Consider the following 21,823-nt stretch of genomic DNA (forward strand, 5'->3'; position numbering starts at 1 on the left):
CAACCCCTTTCAGTTCTGCTACTTTTTCTCTGAAACTCTTTCTAAGGATGTGTGATTTTGTGATCACTTTGGCCATCAGGGTTCCTGCTTTCCCTTCGGCTTGTTCAGCAAGTAAATTATTATTATAACTGGTTTATACTTAACCTTGAAAGTGACGTACAAATGATTTAATTCCATCTTGTTAAGGTGTATGAACCCTGCAAACATGACTTGGTTAATTGCGCTGAAGCGCGGCGCGCGCGAAGTTTTTACAAATTTCGAGAGGTGTACGACAGCGCGCGAGCCGCTCGTCAGCCGCTGCGTCGAAAATGACGTAATCGCGGTGGTTTCGCCCATGCGCGAGCGGCTTGCAATTAACCAAGTCATGTTTGCAGGATTCATACACCGTAACAAGATGGAATTAAATCATTTGTACGTCACTTTCAAGGTCCATTTCTATATATCCCAGCACATTAAACTTAAATAAGTAAAATGTTTATACATATACTCGAAATGATTCGAAATAATTCGCTTTTTTATCACATTATTTAATGGTTGTTTATTTTCAAAACGCCCAATCTTAACGTCTTCACGTTCTCTCACGTTTCGTCCTGGAATTACAAGAGGCTCGTATTTGTTAACGTAAAGAGAACTGTTCAGTCAGACAGATATTTGTTGTGAAATGAAGCAGTTACAATTTCAAGCATTTTCAAGTACTTTAGCCTAAATTTCAGCACTTGTCAAACTTGGAACACAAAGTAACATTAAATTGGTCAGGTAAATGTTCCTTCCCCTGTTTTTGAGGAGTGTTTCTTTATACTAACACATATATCGTTTCGGACAACACTGCAACGGTCCCGCCGTTCGCGGAGGTTCACGCGCTACGGTCACTCGCGAAAGTATAAACCAGACTTGAAGGCGGCATCAGGGAACGTGGTTTTAAACAATGAGTCAATTCCTTCGTTGGATCTGTATGACTGGTGACTCTTAACTGTTTTTAGCGCCCATATTACCTCAGCCTTCAAAGTATTGGTAGAGCCACATACAGCGTGAATGCGACGTTGAGCAGAGCTCGACTGAATGGATCTCTTGTTGGGCAAAACGTAGATATTGCAGGCTGCTGCTGACGAGCCTCGCTGGTATCTGTGACCGCTCTGAGCCACCAAGAATATGTCGGGTCTTCCAACCATTTCTGGCTAAGTTTGCATTTCCCCATCTCTCCGAACAGACGTTAACGTACAGCCCGCATGAAATTATGATCCCGCCAGTCCAACAACTACCGGTGCTCGTTAAGCCCGAAATACTTGCGAGCAATATTTAAGTTCAACACACCGCTAACGGAATTATTCATCCCTAAATTTAGCTCCGCAAATTTAAGACATTGTGGTTGAAAATTTAAGACAAAATAAGACTTTTCAAGGCCTTATTTGACAAAAATGAAATTTAATACCATTTAAGACTTTTTAAGGATCCGCGGCCACCCTGTGACACAGTGTGACAGAGAGAATGATGTGGTGTGATGATGACACGGTGTGACAGAGAGAATGATGTGGTGTGATGATGACACGGTGTGACAGAGAGAATGATGTGGTGTGATGACGACACAGTGTGACAGAGAGAATGATGTGGTGTGATGATGACACGGTGTGACAGAGAGAATGATGTGGTGTGATGATGACACAGTGTGACAGAGAGAATGATGTGATGTGATGATGACACGGTGTGACAGAGAGAATGATGTGGTGTGATGATGACACGGTGTGACAGAGAGAATGATGTGGTGTGATGACGACACAGTGTGACAGAGAGAATGATGTGGTGTGATGACGACACAGTGTGACAGAGAGACTGATGTGGTGTGATGATGACACGGTGTGACAGAGAAGTGATGTGGTGTGATGACACGGTGTGACAGAGAATGATGTGGTGTGATGACGACACAGTGTGACAGAGAGAATGATGTGGTGTGAGGATGACACGGTGTGACGGAGAGAATGATGTGGTGTGATGATGACACGGTGTGACAGAGAAAATGATGTGGTGTGATGATGACACGGTGTGACAGAGAGAATGATGTGGTGTGATGACGACAGTGTGACAGAGAGACTGATGTGGTGTGATGATGACACAGTGTGACAGAGAGAATGATGTGGTGTGATGACACGGTGTGACAGAGAAAATGATGTGGTGTGATGACACGGTGTGACAGAGAATGATGTGGTGTGGCGATGACACAGTGTGACAGAGAATGATGTGGTGTGATGACATGGTGTGAGAGAGAATGATGTGGTGTGATGATGACATGGTGTGAGAGAATGATGTGGTGTGATGATGACATGGTGTGAGAGAGAATGATGTGGTGTGATGATGACATGGTGTGAGAGAGAATGATGTGGTGTGATGATGACACAGTGTGACAGAGAGAATGATGTTGTGTGATGATGACACGGTGTGACAGAGAGAATGATGTGGTGTGATGATAACACGGTGTGACAGAGAAAATGATGTGGTGTGGCGATGACACAGTGTGACAGAGAGAATGATGTGGTGTGATGATGACACAGTGTGACAGAGAGAATGATGTGGTGTGATGATGACACAGTGTGACAGAGAGAATGATTTGGTGTGATGATGACATGGTGTGACAGAGAGAAGGATGTTGTGTGATGATGACACGGTGTGACACAGAGAATGATGTGGTGTGATGACACGGTGTGACACAGAGAATGATGTGGTGTGATGATGACACGGTGTGACAGAGAGAATGATGTGGTGTGATGATGACATGGTGTGACACAGAGAATGATGTGATGTGATGATGACACGGTGTGACAGAGAATGATGTGGTGTGATAGAGAGAATGATGTGATGTGACCATGACATGGTGTGACGGAAAGAATGATGTGGTGTGACAGTATGACCTGGTGGTCTGTTCCACATGCAAATGGATGCTGTACTTACAGGACCAGAATTCTTCTTGTCTTTCTTTTTTGATGATTTCTTACTCCCGCCATCTTCAACTCTACAGATGAAAATGCAGAAACGCTCAAGTACTCCAGATGTTCTCACAGGTTGAACATAACGTGCGGTTTCAACTCCTTCAGCTCACATTCTTTTGCACTTGGTAGATTTTCAGTTTTTGGAGAGAGAAATTACTTTTTGTTTAATAAATAATAAATATATATATATTCTTTATGTCTCTTATTTGGAAGGTCAGTTTTACACATTGAGATTTGGATGTTTATTTCATATGATTTTATTTTTTTTATGGGTGGCTACAAACTTTCAAGCAGTACTGTATGTACTACAAGATAATTAGTATGTTAAAATTTAAATACTTTAAAATCTTCATTTGTACTCACTCTATATACTGCTGGATGTCCCTACATGGTGTGTCCTGGGTCAAACCCTCCACTGTGGTCTGTAAGCCCTTGTTGGGCCACAGTAGTACAGAACTACTGCTGACCACCAGAACCAGACTCTCGGATGTGACCTTGGAGCGGAGCTCCTCAAAACATCTGCAGATGGCGCCTCGTCCCTGAGTTTCTAGACGGAGCCACACACGTTAAGTCTGTTTCACGGCCACATATCTCATATTTCAGGTGTTTAACCCCCAGCTGGGTTAAGACCACGTTACCATTAGAGATGTCAAGCTGGCAGGTGAAGTCCAACACGCCTCTGAGACGGAAAATAACGGCGCTGTTCTCCGGTACGACCTAAAACACGGAATATGAGCGGAAACATGACAGACATGCGTTAATATACCAGCTCTGTGTGGGGAAACGTCTGTTCAGATACTACAGTAACGTTTGTGTGTGTGTGTGTGTGTGTGTAAGTAATCCATACACAACGTGTGTGACCTGAGACATCGAGTCTGGGTTAAACTCCCTAACCGTTCAAAACAAACGAGCGCATCAGCAACTTACCATTTTATAATGTATCACTATTACTACTATTAACTTATTTTAGACTGTGGACTCATTTCAGCAACACGTCGCCATTACGGATGACGTAGCCACCAAAACACTGCGGCTTTTCTGTAGCGGCCGGAGGAGTCGAGCGCCCCCTGCTGGACTGGGGGGTGGTTACAATTAACATTAACATTTACAAATGAGTGAACGTGAAATAAAGCTTGTAAAATTATTAAATAATTTATTCTTACAAGTGTACAATCCGATCACAGAAACATAGTTTCAACTCTACACATTCCCTACGCTCACACAGCGAACCTGAAGAGAGACAGAAGGATTAATCACGAACTCCAAAGAAAACGACAGTCAGAGCAGGTAACTCGAATTATGGTTTTCACTCATCACATGAGATTTAGGTGTGGATTTCGGGGAAAGATTTTTTTTTTTTAATAAAAATGACTTATTATCAGTGTTATAAATAAAGTGTATTACAACTCAATATTTTTACACAACACATGGGCATTATTTTTGAGATTTTATACAGTATGTTAAAAAATATAGATAACACTTCAGCCGCTTTTTCAGCATTTTGGTGATCTCATAAGGACACACACACACACACACACGCACACACACGCACACACACACACACGCACACACACACACAGCTCTACAGACTGCTCAGAGTTCTTGATGAAGTGTGTCACTGAGACACAGTGGTTTCATATCCCGTTCTGTCTCTTCCTCTTTAAAGTGCTTCTGCGTGTGTTCCTCCATAAACCCTCCTGTAGAACACAAACACAACAATCTAGTTGGTATTCGGGTGGGTGGAGCTTGTCTTAGAGCCGCATCAGCAAGAATTTGCAGGCCCAGTTTTCTGCTGATTTTAACAAGTCAACGTAAAAGACGATTTTTCTTGTGGACGATTTTCACTGTAGAAGTGAAGCTGTTGGTAGGAAATTCTGTAGTGACCCCTTGGGGCAGTCATGGTCCTGTGGTAGGGAACTGGTCTTGTGACCGGAGGGTCGTGGGTTCATTCCCAGACCTGAGGCCATGACTGAGGTGCCCTTGAGCAAGGCACCTAACCCCAACTGCTCCCCGGGTGCCGGGCTAGGGCTGCCCACCGCTCTGGGCACGTGTGATCCACAGCCCCCTAGTAATCACTAGTGTGTGTGTGTGTTCTAACTGCACAGATGGGTAAATGTGGAGGACAAATATTGATTGGGGTGTAAAATCACAATAGACAAATATGGCACATTTACATTCTCACATTAAAGACCTCAGTCTAGTTCTAAAAAAAGGAGCCATCTCAGACTTGAAGACAATGGCAAACCCAAGAGTTATATAAAGGTAAATTATCTCTCGGAAAAGGTGTGATTGGTTGTTTTCACAATTTACACAAGAACAAAATCGGAACCCAAAGAGGAGTCAGTCAGTAGTTGTCAAGGCAAATCCTTCATGGTTCCACCTGTCTGGTTGCAATGAAGTTTTATTTTCTCTTTTCATTTTTGTGTGTCTGAGTGTTGTTTGTTCACTAGCCTGACGAAGTGTCTGGTTTTTACGACAGCTGACATGCTAATGACAGGCTGGCGGTGGCCCCCCTGGTACGTGCTACTGGAGAAGCTACGTATCGTCGTTACTGCTGGGTAGAGCTGAGCTACCCAAAACATCAGGCGGCGGCGTGGTTAGAAAACTCCAGCGCTGACGAAAGACCAGAAGATGGCCCAAAATGTACATGGAAACAGTATGGCTCCAACCCCACGCTTACAAGTTGTTTCTGAGGACGTGGGTGGTGAGTGTAGATTAAAAATACTAAAATAGTTAAGAGTGCATATAGGACTCTAGTGGAACATGGAGTCTTGCCTGTGGGATCCTCCTGTGTAGTTTTCTGTAGGGAGATGTTGTAAAATGGCCGTCCTGCATCATCATGTATACTCATGACATCTTTCTCCTCAGGTTCTTCCTGTGATAAAGGGATTTCAGTGACACACGTGGCCATGTTTTAAAGCCCCCTCATTATGTTCTAGGTTCAGCTGACTGCAAGTCGAAGGAAATAAACAATGGCACAACTCTAAAGCATTAAGTGAAAGTGAAAATTAGAAATGGACAGTTCTGTGGGAAATGTTTGGTTGGATAAATCCTGATTGTCTACGATTCTATAAACCTGAGATCGTCTCACACATTCTGAGTCCTGAAAATGAACTTCATTCAAATAAATTTTAAAGTTCAAAAACACTTAACATCTTTAAACCTTTAGAATCTTTATTTAAACTTTATCCGCTATTACATCTCTGGCTATGTACAGACTGGACCGCTGCGGTGAACCGGCCAAGCCACTCTCCCCTTGTGGTCCCTAATGAAGTCAGAAATGGAGCAGGCCCTTTTCAAAGTTCTACCTGTGTCACAATTCAGTTACCCCCACCACACTTCCATATACAAGCCAGATCAACACCCAGATTCTTCTCTCTACTGGTGCCCAAGAGGAAGAACACTGATTACTACACTGCCAATTAAGTTTTAAAAAGCTACATTATGTGTTGTGTATGTAGCTACATAGCTCCAAGCAGACCCCAAACCAAAGCACTTCTGTTAATCCCTCTAGATTAGAGTGTTTGTCAAAAGCTTATATGTAAACAGTGCAACACCGCAACCCACAATATTACACAACAACCAAGTATCACAAGGCAGAAAATCAAAACAAGGGCAAACAACGTGCCTTCACGAAATCATCCGAGGCTGTAATCCTATTCTCCTTCCACCTGAAGAGACTAGGACCTGCCGACTTAATCCCCCCGATGAAATGACAACTGCAGATTCTTGAGTTTTCGTTGGTACAATCCGGAGGTCGTCTGTAACGTCGTTGAAACAGAATTGAGAGACACGCTTTTAAAACCGCAGTTAGTACCTCCAGCCCGGCATAACGTCTGTACTTTAATTTGAATTAATCTACCAATATATGGACACTGGCATTTGATTATACTACAACAGAAGGAGTGATCGGATTAAACCAACCCGGAGAGCTGTTCCCACTTCCTTCTCGCCTTGATGTCGTTAGGCAAACGGAAAAAGCTGCACTGGTTTTTACTGTAACTGTGATCGCAATCCGCTACAAAACACTGAACCATTTCTGGAAATTAGCTACCCAATAATATCTCCCCGTATTGCTTTTTTAGTGTACTGTACTAGGAATTCATAAACACACCATTTGCAGCTCCAATACTGCCATCTAGTGTTTAGGAGTGTGTGCAAAACCCCCTCCTCCTAACACCAGCTTCCCACATTTAACATCCTTGTGATTACATATATTCAACATATATGTTCATATATGTATGTCATATATAAAACATTTACTTCACAAGTTTATGGTGCTTTTCAATAACATTTTCACGTACGCTTAGACTGTGCTCCCTTACACACACACACACACACACACACACACACACACACACACACACACACACACACACACACACACACACCTACCTACCTACCTACCTACCTACCTACCTACCTACCTTTGTATTTTGGCACACACTATATTAAGAATATTTGTTTGATTAACTTTAGAATGAAATGTACACACCAGTTCTATAATTTCTGGATTTTTTTTTCATGTTGGTTGCTGTATTTAAAAAGATTAACACGGTGAAAGCATGGTTACTGTTGAAAGCCACATATAACCTAAATTACACATCATACATGACAAACTGCATGTGGAGTCCAGATCTGGTCATGTGACACATGACATCATACACTGCATTCATTGGCTGTGTGTTTATCTTGTGTCTCTCATTCCTGATGACCACACCCCCAGAAGCCCCATTCATTGATATTATTCAGCTTTTTAATTAACCCATTAAGTCAAGAGTGTTATGAGCAGAAACACACTTAGATGTTGGATGGTCAGCTACTTCACAGAAACGTGGACCAACTTCATGGAAATAAAGCAACTGTTATCAGTTTAAATTTATTGTACACAAGCAATCCACCACTGAGTGACCTGAATAAGACACATGCAATAGAATCAGGTCTTCCAACTGAAATGTGCTAAACAGGTTTGGCAGGGGTCTTCTGAGTGGATCCCGTGGTCTCAAGTCTCCATAACTCTCCCTCTCTCTTGTTTTTGAAATGTAATCTCTCTGTATTTCTGGCTCTCTATTTTCAAACGGGCTGGCTGTGTTCATATTGGCCTGTCAAACCCACGGGTCCTCCTCTTCTAAAGTGTTCCCTTGTCTGCTTCGCCATTCCTTCTCCTAACGGTCAAAATAATAAAACATACAAGAGATTTACAGTGCTGTATACATACTAACATAATACTCATACAAAGATGTTACCTTTTCTTTTGGTGGAAATGTTACGCTAAAATTTGCAATGCTGAACCATAGCAAACTACCCACTGTAGAGCTGTTATCAGGTCAGACAGAAATGCACTTTGTGATCCATTGTGTTTTTGGCAACAATACAGTTTGTCCCATTGTACCATGGTCTTTGTAGTCTTACCAAGAGGTTTGTCCACTGTAGTCCTCTGTGGAGGACTGTGACCGCTCCTTCTTGCAACCAAAAGCTCCTTCTCTCCTGATTCCTTCTGCTCCGTTGCTGGTTCCGGCACTAGGGTTCCCTGCACATGGGTCGTGGCCTTCAGCTTTGACGCCATGCTGTCGGTGAGGCTCATGTATTCCCAATGAAGCCTCCTCACTTCTTCTCGCAGCAGGACCTTCTCCATGTGGAGGGTGACGAGGCAGCGTTCCAGTTCCTCCCGCGTGCAGTCTGCTCCATCCTCTGCTCCACCTTCTGATATCTTGAGCTCCTGCTGGCTCTGCTTCTGGTTCTCCTTTAACGCCATGTCCTCCCGCCGCAGCAGGGCCGCGGTGTCTGGTTCCCGCCCTGCGCCCCCAATGACCTCCTGGGACTCCACATCTTCTGTTATTGATGGCTGCACCTTCTGGAGTTCCTCCGTCAAGTGGGTCACCTCACTCTGGAGCTGCACCACCTGCTCCACAAGCTTCTGCTTCTCCAGGTCTGGTTCCTCTGCCTCAACGCTCCGCCGGCAGTTCCGACACAGCTTTGTCCGTTCGATCGGACTCTTGTTCTCTTTGACCAGCTGCCTGTTCCTCCTCTCCAGTGACTTATTGACGGCGGTGACATCACCGTATTCACTCCTGAGCCTGATGACCTCAGCTTCGAGCTCTCTGCTTTTGCTCTCCACCCTTCTGAGGTTGGCCTCCATCTCCAGCTTCTCCACCTCCAGCCAACTGCGCCCATCCTGGGACGGCAGAGTCCGAGAGACAGACGTGGCCATGAGACCGAGGTCAGGACAAGAAAGTGCATGTTGTTCTTTCAGTTTCCTGTTCAGGTTTAGGTTGTTCTCCTCCAGAGACACCAGTGCGTTCCTCAGTCGCTCCACAAGCTTCTCCAGTTCAGCGATTCTCTGAGTTTTGAGGTCTATAACATGTCCGGAGTCTCTTCCCGAAGCTATCTGTGAGGTGTTCTCCATGTTCACTCCACTAAGTAAACTCTTTTACCCAGTGTTGTCCTTTTGTAGTCACTGAGGAACTCCAAGATGATTGGCAGTGGATCTGTTGATCCAGCAAAGGTTCTCTGATGCTTTTCTTCTGTTCTCTGGATCACAGTGACAATTCTTCTCTTACATCTGATGAGTCTCCTGGGTGTTAGCCAGTTCCCCCTACAAATGGTTACACACACTTGTAGCTTGCTTCGCTAACCTGTTAGCTGGTCTCCAATATTAATCCTCTAAGTCACATGCACACACTATTGTGCTTGTATCAATTTAACAATCTTGGATCTGCTTGATATTTTCTCATATATCTAACTAACTACCTGCGAAGTGTAATTATTATGTCTGAAAGAGCATGTTCCCCAAGAACAGGTTTGACAACCACTGTAAATTATGCTAACACAGGTCACCTGCATAACGTCAACAAGGAAGGCAATCTAGCTTGCTCCCTACATTAGCTGTAATTATTAATCCACTGTATTATTATATTATATTATATTATATTATATTATATTATATTATATTATATTATATTTAGTGGCTGTTAATTGACTCGTTTTTGTCTTTTAGTGTAAGATACTTGGCTAACTTTGTACGCTGCGAAAACACTCTTCGAAGGTCCATAACTACGGTAGCTAAGGACGCGGCGGCACGTGAGCGAGCCACAGGTGAGCGCCACAAATCAACGACGGTTAACGACAAACGTCGTGTTATAATAATCACGAACACAGAGTAGTCACAAACGTTTACAAAAACTTATTTGTTGCTTAGTGGGACAGTTTCAGTAGATCATTTGGGTTTGTGAAGAACTGAATGGAGCCTATAAGGAACTTGGTTGAACCCAGTGTCCACTAAAATGTCGTTTAATTCCTGGTCTGTTATATCCAATGGAGATCGTTGAAGCAGGTGTTTGATAATGTAGGTAGGCTTGAAACTGGCTGGAGAAGATCAAAGTTCAGTGTCAGTAGCCTTTATGTTACTTAGGTTTCCTCCTCCTGTCTGCAAATGTTAGAAAGGAGTTCAATTTTGTCCCATTTGAGAAACAAAATCAATCACAGCGGCGGGTTCTTGCAATATCGCTTGCACACACTAGAGGGCGCCTACACAGTCACACATTGCACCGACGGAAGCACTAAACATAATCTGATTTAAAGGAATTATTTTGCACACAGCAGAATCACATCAGATTTTATTACAAGCATTTACTGTATTCATTTCCCTTTAAGGACAAAAAACGTTAGTGTCATAATTTCCAAGAATTTGAATAGCAAAAACAGAAAGACTCTGCTGACAAAGTGGTCACACTTGACATTCTTTGTTTGTTTTCACTTGTCCACTAGTATGAAGAAGCGTTACACAACATTACAAAATACTCAAAGCAAGTGACACACTTTCCAAGCACGCTCCTGTCTTCACACTAGGTCATTGAAATGCAGATGGAACGGTAGAGAGGACTGCAAAAAAGTCACAACACACATCATAACAGACAGTTAGAACAGCAGTTAGAATAAGGAGCACAACGTTGAGCCATTTTAGATAGTCTTTTATTCATGCAAAAGAGGGTGGATGGAGTAATGGATGCATCAAATTGACCAATCACAGCACACATATTACAAGGTGTGACCAATCTTCATCATCTCAAGTCTCTGACATCTGCATACGGTGGACCCTAAATGGTAGTGATGGGCAAATGAAGCCTCTTGAAGCAATGAAGCTTTCCAACCCTTTGCTTTGCAAAAAGGTTCATTACTCGAGGCTTCATTCATCACTCACTAGTGACATCTGCTGGTGAAACTGTAACAGCCTCGTCATTCAGTTGGATCATACTTTCAAAAATGTGTAAATGCAATATTGTCACAAAGTTTCCATCAAACTCATGTTTAGTAACAGGAGAATCATTTAAATCATACTTAATTGTCATGTTTTAATTATTAAAATGATTTGTAGCCAATCTAATCCTTGACCATTAGTGGTTGTGTTGGGTTTTCTTGTATGTCATGAACGTATTTGACAATGAAGATATGTTGTACTTTACTATGTTGGGAATTGAGTGATTGTTGAGTGACTGAATATTTGGAGTTAGAAACTGATTTTTTTTAAAAACAGAATGTGTTTAAAATAATTGCTTCTTGGGGCTTCTAGATCTGGTTTGGCAGTCATGACCTGGTGGTTAGGGAAGGGAAGTGGTTAGGGAACTGAGCTTGTAATCGGAGGGTCGTGGGTTCGATCCCCAGGCCTGAGGCCATGACTGAGGTGCCCCTTAACCCTCAATTGTTCACTTATATAAAAATGAGATAAAATGTAAGTCGCTCTGGATAAGGGCGTCTGCCAAATGTAAAATGTTTTTAACATTACAAATAAGGTTTGCCTCTTCCAATGGTTTTTAGTCTGTTTTTGATGTGTGAATCTGATGTACATCCTGATCAAACAAAAAGAATTTAGAACGTTCCAGATTTTAAATTTAACCACCTACTACAACCCACGAAGCAACAGGGTTCATCGTGCTTTTATTTAGAAAAACGATACGCAAAACGAAGCAATGACGTGGCCGATGTAATGCGAGGCCTCGTTTGTTGCTGATCACGTGATTTTGCTCAATATGACACAAGCTCCGAAGCGGGGCTTCATCGGACACGCCCCTTTTTACTCGGTACACGCTTCGAAGCCTAGCTTCAGATGTCCCATCACTACTAAATGGCACTGTCAGGCCCACAGGTTAATTCAGATGCTTGAATGTGTAGGGAACACAGCATGTTGTCACTCTCTGGCTATATCACTCTGGTGAGCAGGTGAAATTTATATTTAAGGAAGGGTTTGGTCCTAAATGTTAACAATGTTTGGACGCTGATTCTGTGTCTGCAAATTAACTTTTGGACCAAACCATTCTGTTCAAACAGTGGGGATGAGCTGGATTAGCCTTTCTCACTACAGTTCCAGTGTTGTACAAGGAGCTAACGTAGGAATAGCAGCCCGGGTTCAAGGACTACATGGGCTAGCTGGCCTGCAGGGACTATATTTGCATATGTTTTGCAATAAGTAACCACAATTTCTTGTTCCAACATTGCGTGCAAAACACAAATACAAAGACACTTCAAAGAACAAAAAAAAATGTGTTGTTCAATACAATCAGTATATCAGTGTGTGCATTTATCATGAATGAACAGTGGTGGTAGATGTCTATGTGTGTGTGTGTGTGTGTGTGTGTGTGTGTGTGTGTGTGTGTGTGTGTGTGTGTGTTTGTGTGTGTGTGTGTGTGTGTGTGTGTGTGTTCCCTACTCTGAGGTGATGGGCTCGTGACCTTCAGGAAGTCGCGATCGCACACGGGCGTGGTTTTCACAGTACAGTTGGTCGTCTATGAAGAAGTAACCTTTCTGCTTCAGGTTCTCCTCACAGTCTGAGCAGACGAAACAGCCAGGATGGCGATACTTATCCCGAACCTTCACCACCGTCCCTCTGAGAGATGGAGAGACACACAGAGAGACATGCAGAGAGACATCGACACACACATGGAAAGATAGAGACAGAATGAGAATCAGAGAGAGACAGTGAGGGGGTGGAAAAAATAAAACAGGGTCAAGAATTGAAATAAGCATGATGAATTCCAAATGAACATCTAAATAGAGCCTAATTATTATTTTTAACTTATAATTGAATTCCAAATAAATTTCAATATAAAGCTTAATTCAAAATAAAATAATAAATTATAAGCATAACTAAAGTACCAATGTTACATGGTGTGTCATTATTTGCCTTCACTGGAGTCTCGGTCTCCCTAGCAACCTGTCATGTGCTTCTCTGTTTTGTTTTACTTCCTTATTTTTCAATCTGTGTGCTTCTCTCTTTTGTTTGTTCTGCCCCGCCTCCATGTTTGGTTTTCAACTTGTCATTGGTTTCAGCGGAACACACACTATAATAATAATAATAATAATAACACATTTTATTTATAGGCGCTATACTGTTACCACATCAGCAGTACTCACACTATACTGTTACCATATCAGCAGTACTCACACTATACTGTTACCATATCAGCAGTACTCACACTATACTGTTACCACATCAGCAGTACTCACACACTATACCATTACCACATTAGCAATACTCACACTGTGCTGTTACATCAGCTGTACTCACACTATACTGTTACCACATCAGCAGTACTCACACTATACTGTTACATCAGCAGTAATCACACTATATTGTTACCATATCAGCAGTACTCACACTATACTGTTACACCAGGAGTAATCACACTATACTGTTACCATATCAGCAGTACTCACACTATACTGTTACACCAGGAGTACTCACACTATACTGTTACATCAGCAGTACTCACACTATACTATTACCACATCAGCAGGACTCACGCAGTACTCACACTATACTGTTACATCAGCCGTACTCACACTATGCTGTTACATCAGCAGTACTCATACTATGCCATTACCACATCAGCAACACTCACACTATACTGTTATCATATCAGCAGTACTCACACTATACTGTTACCATATCAGCAGTACTCACACTATACTGTTACATCAGCAATACTCACACTATACTGTTACCACATCAACAGTACTCACACTATACTGTTACATCAGCCGTACTCACACTATGCTGTTACATCAGCAGTACTCACACTATGCCATTACCACATCAACAATACTCACACTATACTGTTACCACATCAGCAGTACTCACACTATACTGTTACCATATCAGCAGTACTCACACGATACTGTTACATCAGCCATACTCACACTATCCTGTTCCATATCAGCAGTACTCACACTATACTGTTACATCAGCTGTACTCACAATTATACTGTTACCATATCAGCAGTACTCACACTATACTGTTACCATATCAGCATTACTCACACTATACTGTTACATCAGCAATACTCACACTATACTGTTACCACATCAACAGTACTCACACTATACTGTTACATCAGCCGTACTCACACTATGCTGTTACATCAGCAGTACTCACACTATGCCATTACCACATCAACAATACTCACACTATACTGTTACCACATCAGCAGTACTCACACTATACTGTTACCATATCAGCAGTACTCACACGATACTGTTACATCAGCCATACTCACACTATCCTGTTCCATATCAGCAGTACTCACACTATACTGTTACATCAGCTGTACTCACAATTATACTGTTACCATATCAGCAGTACTCACACTATACTGTTACCATATCAGCATTACTCACACAATACTTTTACATCAGCAGTACTCACACTATACTGTTATCACATCAGCAGTACTCACACTATACTGTTACCATATCAGCAGTACTCACACTATACTGTTACATCAACCATACTCACACTATGCTGTTACATCAGCAGTACTCACACTATGCCATTACCACATCAGCAATACTCACACTATACTGTTACCATATCAGCAGTACTCACACTATACTGTTACCATATCAGCAGTACTCACACTATACTGTTACATCAACCATACTCACACTATGCTGTTCCATATCAGCAGTACTCACACTATGCTGTTACATCAGCCGTACTCACAATTATACTGTTACCACATCAGCAGTACTCACACTATACTGTTACCATATCAGCAGTACTCACAATTATACTGTTACCACATCAGCAGTACTCACACTATACTGTTACCATATCTGCAGTACTCACACTATACTGTTACATCAGCATTACTCACACAATACTTTTATATCAGCAGTACTCACACTTTACTGTTATCACATCAGCAGTACTCACACTATACTGTTACCACATCAGCAGTACTCACACTGTGCCATTACCACATCAGCAATACTCACACTATACTGTTACATCAGCAGTACTCACACTATACTGTTCCCATATCAGCAGTACTCACACTATACTGTTACCATATCAGCAGTACTCACACTATACTGTTACATCAGCTGTACTCACACTTATACTGTTACATCAGCAGTACTCACATTATACAGTTACAACAGCAGTACTCACACTATACTGTTACATCAGCATTACTCACACAATACTTTTACATCAGCAGTACTCACACTATACTGTTACCACATCAGCAGTACTCACACTATACTGTTACCATATCAGTAGTACTCACACTATACTGTTACATTAGCTGTACTCACACTATCCTGTTCCATATCAGCAGTACTCCCACAATACTGTTACAACATAAGCAGTACTCACACTATACTGTTACATCAGCATTACTCACACAATACTTTTACATCAGTAGTACTCACACTATACTGTTACCACATCAGCAGTACTCACACTATACTACTGTTACCATATCAGCAGTACTCACACGATACTGTTACATCAGCAGTACTCACACTATACTGTTACATCAGCAGTACTCACACTATGCTGTTACATCAGCAGTACTCACACTATGCCATTACCACACTTGTCACACATGGGCAGTTTGTGAAGATTCCCAGCTGGGGCTGGGGTCTTGGTAGCCGGGGCCAGTACTGTCCTCGTCACTATTGGACGTGCTCCTGTCAATCACAGAGATTTCAGTCACTTCCATGTGTTTGCATGTGTGTGTGTGTTTGTGTCTGTGTGTGTGTGTGTGTGGGCATCCTACCCTCACTATTGATGTAGTCCTGAAGGGCCTTGAAGGATCCTGATTGGCGGGGCTCGTGAGGCTCCTCCCCTCCCTCATCTCTCTGCAGCATACGATACACGTCTGACTCCTCTATAGAGGTCAGAGTCCTAGGACTACACACACACACACACACACACACACACACACATCCACACGCACACACACACAAACCTTGTCCTTTGTCCTCATCAACATCATATTTCATGTTAAGCTGCATGCCTGCATGTTCTGTGTGCATGTGTGTGTGTGTGTGTGTGTGTGTGTATAAAGTGCACATACATTCTTTTCTGATACACCTCACCTGGATCTACCAGACCCACGAGGCTCTGACTAATCCACCTCACAGACCCTCATTCCGTGGCTCTACTGTCTCTCATTCATACCTCATATATCTGCTCCTCTAATGTGGTCCACATGCTGTCTTATGAGGCTACGGATCCCTGCACAGAACTGCACTCCACAAAGCTGCGACTCCACTGTAGACCTGCATCACTCACTGTAGACCTGCACCCCGTTATAGACCCACGTCAACCACTATAGACCTGCATTCAATATTCAGACCTGCATTACTCACTGTAGACCTGCACCCCTACTATAGACCACATCACCCACTATAGACCTGCATTCACTATTCAGACCTGCATCACTCACTGTAGACCTGCACCCCTACTATAGACCACATCACCCACTATAGATCTGCATTCATTATTCAGACCTGCATCACTCCCTGTAGACCTGCACCCCTACTATAGACTACATCAACCACTATAGACCTGCATTCACTATTCAGACCTGCATCACTCACTGTAGACCTGCACCCAATTATAGACCCACATCAACCACTATAGACCTGCATTCACTATTCAGACCTGCATCACTCACTGTAGACCTGCACCCCTACTATAGACCACATCACCCACTATAGATCTGCATTCATTATTCAGACCTGCATCACTCCCTGTAGACCTGCACCCCTACTATAGACTACATCAACCACTATAGACCTGCATTCACTATTCAGACCTGCATCACTCACTGTAGACCTGCACCCAATTATAGACCCACATCAACCACTATAGACCTGCATTCACTATTCAGACCTGCATTGCTCACTATAGACCTGCACCCCATTATAGACCCACATAACCCAGTATAGACCTGCATTGACTATTCAGACCTACATCACCCACTATAGACATTCACTACTCAGACCTACATCACCAACTATAGACCTACACCCCATTATAGACCCACATCACCCACTATAGACCTGCATTCACTATTCAGACCTAAATCACTCACTGTAGACCTGCACCCCATTATAGACCCACATCACCCACTATAGACCTGCACCCCATTATAGACCCATATCACCCAGTATAGACCTGCATTCACTATTCAGACCTACACCGCCCACTATAGACCTGCACCCAATTATAGACCCACATCACCCACTATAGACCTGCACCCAATGATAGACCCACATCACCCAGTATAGACCTGCACTCACTATTCAGACCTACATCACCCATTATAGACGTTCACTACTCAGACCTACATCACCCACTATAGACCTGCACCCCATTATAGACCCACATCACCCAGTATAGACCTGCATTCACTTTTCAGACCTGCACCTCCCACTATAGACCTCCATTTACTACCCAGACCTGCGTCCCTAACATTAGACCTGACCCCTTCGCTGTAATCCTGCACCCCCTACTATAGACTACATCCCCTGTCCTCCCACCTGTCTTCCTCAGTCTCACATCTTAGTCCAGTGTCATGAAGACATGACCCAGTGCAGTTAGTTCCACACGTGCATGTCTAGATTACTCTACCCAGACACTGGCAACAGGGATTTTAAATGTGGCTCTCCAGTCATACTGTAGTTTACTGTGAATGAACAAGGCTCACAGGATCACCTGTGGCTTTATGAGTTTATGTGTGAAGAGACCCTGATTGGTTGTCATGTACAAGCTATGTAAATGTTTTGTTTAGGTAAATGTAGGTCTATGTAAATCGTTTTTAATTAGGCACACGCAGAGAGACCTTGGAAGGGTCCTTCTGCTCTCACCTCTCTGGCTTGTTGTGCATCAGGCCCCTGATCTGTCCATGTAAGGCGTCCTGAATGTTGCCTGAAGAATAAAGGCCGATGGGGGAGTTGTAGGCGGAGCTGACCACCTGCCGCTTGTCGTCGAGGTTGGCTGCCGCCACAAAGGGCGTGGCCCTCCGGTTGTGGCCCGTGCCTATTGGTCTGTACTCCTGCCAATCAAAGGCACAGGATTGCGTCCATCACAGGTGGTGTGATTAGCTGACGCTGGGCTGTGGAATTACAGCAGCGTGCTCACCTGCCTCTCGGCCTCCAGGTTGATTTTAAAAGGGTGAGATCTGCCATCTTCTCGTACTTGAGGAGACCAGAGCCGAACTTCTGGCCTGCCACAAACAGGGGGGATTGTTACCTTCAAGCAGGATTCAGAGATGATCCACTGATCCACTGTGTGTGTGTGTGTGTGTGTGTGTGAACCCCTGACCTCTCGATTGTTAAGGTGAGCTGTCTCGTCGCCGCTTCCTTGATGCGATTCTGAGCCTCGCAGTGCATCATGTTTCTGGCGGTGACGCCGTCTATGGCCAGGATGACGTCACCGGGGGCCAGGTCGGCCACGGAGGCCTTACTGCCTGGGGAAATCTGACAGAACCATCCAGAACATTCAAACAACAACAGCCCCGCCATCACATTTGGACAACACGCCGGTCACAATGTGCTTTTAACAGTCCATCTGTCAGCCTGAAATGTCTCATTACTAACACACAGAAATCCAGCACATGGTGCTGATTTATGCCTTAGCGGGTCAACTCTGGACCCAATTTAAGGTGGAACTTTGGCTAAAGACCTTAAACGCTGTTTGCATGGAACATTACTTGTGATTTTTCTATGGATTTTTTTCTTTATTTACACTTGTATTTGAAAACGTAATGGAAATAAATGTGTGTGTGCGTGTGTGAGAGAGAGATAGAGAGCAAGAATGAGAGCGTGTTCTCAGCCTTACTGGTATGTGCACATTCGTAAACTGTTTTGCACTGTAAACAGACTAACGCTCTCCAGACAAACTCCAAACGAGTTCCTGCGGTACGGCCCTTCTGTCTGCACAGGACGTGAGCGCAGGGTACACGCACAGGACGGGCACGTTCGGGGGGAAACATGCCACTGCACACTTCAGCTCCCTGAACACACCCGACACGCTCACAAGCAGCTGGTGAGATGGAGGAATTGGATGCTAATTCTCGCAGTGTTCAGGTCCCTCAGGGCTCCAGGGTTATCGTCCCAACCGGGTTTAAAAGTCGGTCTTCCAAGTGTGGGGGTGTAGGGGGCAGTCAACACATCATCTCTCAAAAGGCTGCGCTAACGCTAAGCGGAACCTTGGCTCTGGCGTTCGCCATTAGATGACCCCAATCCTCGTGGCCCCCGGTTCAACGTCCAGCCCGTGCTGCTATGACAGAGTGTGTCGGTACTGACCCGAGCTCGCTCACGGGAGAAGCTGTCTGTTACGTAAGAGAAGAGCGGGGGAGCTGACCTTGGCAGGAAAGAGAGGAGATCATTCGTTTCTTCTCAACTCTCATCCCCTGTTCCTCAGCGGGGGCTGAGCTAGCTGTCAGGCATTAAAGAGCACAAGGACCTCATGTGAACTTGAGGAACCCGTCAAAACTCTTGCATGGGGGCTTTTGCCTTGTTCTATTAATAGCCGTGGTTCCAAGAGCTCATGAGACCGATACATGACATGTAATGGAAAGACTTTAACTCCGAGACTGTGGCACGGCCTACGACTGTAGCGGACGTGTTTCTACGTCAGGAACCTCGCAGTCACCAGACTCCTTAAATACCTCCGGCTCCACCCACGTGCACCACCGCGGCTCAGCAGGTTTACAGAATCTCGGTACAAGGGCGGGTGAAGAATTCTATGGGATTTCAAAATGTCTCAGTTTCTAGATAAAGAATTCTCAGTGGGATGGAACTCACAGATGGACGCCAGTGATTCGTTAGAGGCCTAGAGATCCAACCTCAGGCTGGCCATCATCTCCACACTGCGCTTTTACAACGGTGAATGGATTTATACAGTTAATGGATTTATACAGCAGCTGAGTCGAAATCCACTTTGAGAGTGAAACCATGCAGAAATGAAATGGAAGTGCTGGGAGCTTCATGTGACAGACTGTGCAGTTGTTAGTCTGGCATTTATAGATGCCCTTTTACTTCATTAGCAGACGCTGTACATCCCATAGATTAAACCTGACACAGCTGCTCGTGAATTTGAGTTGTGGGCTCTTCAGGGCACTTTGAGCCTGCTGCCCGTGAGCTTCTTGTTCTGTAAGCAGTCGTGTGTAAGATATGCAGTGCAGCCAATAATAAAAGTCCTGAGGGGCTGAGACAATACAAAAAGGAGAGAGAGAGAGAGAGCGAGAAAGAGAGAGAGAGAGACTTTTGACCAAAAATGGCTGCGTGGGGAGAAGGCACCGTGAGCCAGTGCCCATTAGTGCAGCTGGGATTGCTCGTGCCGACAGAGTAGCATCGCCTTGTTAAACCGTCCAGCGGGGCAACCGTGGCCATATGCAAATACAACTCTCTCTTTCTCTCTCTCTCTCTCGTAGTCACGTAAATATGCAGTAAGGAGGCTAAGAGTTTGACTGCATTGTTTTTTTTTTCGTTATCTGTCGTTTCAGACTTTAGCACAAACCGCTCACGTGAAAAGGCTGCACGTCGTCTTTCTTTCACGTGGCCTGTGCACATAAATCATTCATCCATCATTGCTGCATCCACTCATCCATCTATTTCTGTCGTTTGCTTAAAGTAAGCCGGAGTCATCCTCCCCGACAACAGGTGTGAGGGTCCTGATGCTGCCTTTCTTATGATTCACTCGTAATGCTTTTAGACACACACACACACACAGGATCTCTACCCTGCGTGACGACTGATGCATTTTATCTTTACCAGCATTGGAGTGGTGCACGTGACTTTGTGAGAGTTACAGTAGGACACACCTGCGCGCTCACCTATTCGGTGCCGCCCAGGGGGTCGACGTGGGCTCACGTGCCTTACAACAGATTATTTCAGCTCTCGCTGTTGTGAGCTTAGAAGTTTTTAGAGTGCTGCATAAATTAATCCGATTTCCACGCAAGGTTTCCAGAACACGTGCTGTGCGTGCATACGCATATTTTAGATTTTTTTAATGTAAACATTTCTTAAGTATATATTATATTCTTTTAATGCGGTATTATATGACATTTAATATAACTACTATTCTGCATTATATTTTATGCATATATGTGTATTTTTTATGTATTTTTAAATGTAAACAACTAAAATACCATTCACGATTAACCCATCAAGCACCCCCCCCCCAACACCCTAACCCCCATCACCCCCACCCCTCCCACACACACACACACACACACACACACACACACATACACACACACACACTCACTCACTCACCTTTGCAATAGTTAGAGGCTGATTAAAGTCCTTTCCTCCAATAAGACGAAAGCCCCATGGGGCCGGTCCATCTAACACAACACAGTGTGGCATATCCCCTGTGAGGGTGTGTATGAGTCCCGTTCAGAAAACAACACGGTGTGTGTGTGTGTGTGTGTGTGTGTGTATGTGTATGGAGTCTGCCCCAGTGGAATGGTAGAGTGCACTGTGTTTTGTCCCTTTAAAGTGGAGGAGAGATCCCACCTCCCAAGCAAGACTAGTAGCTTTAAAACGC

At 43.9% G+C, this 21,823-nt stretch overlaps 2 protein-coding genes across 6 annotated transcripts in view; both read right to left on the reverse strand.

Moving 5' to 3' along the window:
* ufsp2 (ufm1-specific peptidase 2) overlaps positions 1–7,096 on the reverse strand; it is a 14,560-nt gene extending 7,464 nt beyond the window's left edge. The window contains exons 1-7 of one of the 3 annotated variants that reach the window (XM_077014137.1): positions 6,903–7,095; positions 6,607–6,739; positions 5,754–5,853; positions 3,906–4,675; positions 3,617–3,695; positions 3,342–3,525; positions 2,941–3,001 (exon numbers count right to left, since the gene is read on the reverse strand). In XM_077014137.1, coding sequence (XP_076870252.1) covers positions 2,941–3,001; positions 3,342–3,525; positions 3,617–3,695; positions 3,906–3,908 — 327 coding nt within the window. In that variant the 5' untranslated portion in view covers positions 3,909–4,675; positions 5,754–5,853; positions 6,607–6,739; positions 6,903–7,095. Of the gene's footprint in view, positions 1–2,940; positions 3,002–3,341; positions 3,526–3,616; positions 3,696–3,905; positions 4,676–5,753; positions 5,854–6,602; positions 6,740–6,902 lie in introns of all 3 variants that reach the window. The other 2 variants (XM_077014143.1, XM_077014152.1) reach the window with 2 other exon arrangements.
* A 617-nt stretch (positions 7,097–7,713) lies between these two features.
* LOC143521473 (PDZ and LIM domain protein 3-like) lies at positions 7,714–21,786 on the reverse strand. Of its 3 annotated transcripts, none has more exons than XM_077014393.1 (8): positions 21,550–21,786; positions 18,593–18,747; positions 18,410–18,494; positions 18,136–18,323; positions 16,038–16,171; positions 15,837–15,948; positions 12,682–12,858; positions 7,845–8,143 (listed from the first exon to the last, which is right to left on the reverse strand). In XM_077014393.1, the coding sequence occupies exons 1-8, from the start codon at positions 21,640–21,642 to the stop codon at positions 8,107–8,109; spliced, it is 981 nt and encodes a 326-aa protein (XP_076870508.1). In that variant the 5' UTR covers positions 21,643–21,786; the 3' UTR covers positions 7,845–8,106. The 3 variants fall into 3 exon arrangements, with proteins under 3 accessions (XP_076870491.1, XP_076870508.1, XP_076870501.1); XM_077014386.1 differs by lacking the exon at positions 7,845–8,143 and adding an exon at positions 9,972–10,859; XM_077014376.1 differs by lacking the exons at positions 12,682–12,858; positions 15,837–15,948; positions 16,038–16,171; ... (2 more) ...; positions 18,593–18,747; positions 21,550–21,786 and adding an exon at positions 8,391–9,867 and having other exon boundaries at positions 7,714–8,143.
* Between the last annotated feature and the right edge of the window lie 37 nt (positions 21,787–21,823).

The sequence above is a fragment of the Brachyhypopomus gauderio genome, chromosome 1 (genome assembly GCF_052324685.1).
Source record: "Brachyhypopomus gauderio isolate BG-103 chromosome 1, BGAUD_0.2, whole genome shotgun sequence".
NCBI lineage: Eukaryota > Metazoa > Chordata > Actinopteri > Gymnotiformes > Hypopomidae > Brachyhypopomus > Brachyhypopomus gauderio.

Excerpts from the sequence above, each read along its gene's own strand:
- LOC143521473 (XM_077014376.1), bottom strand. The coding sequence starts at position 9,384 with ATGGAGAACACCTCACAGATAGCTTCGGGAAGAGACTCCGGACATGTT. Across the intron at positions 8,144-8,390 it reads TACAGTGGACAAACCTCTTG|GAGAAGGAATGGCGAAGCAG; the intron begins GTAAGACTACAA and ends TTTGACCGTTAG.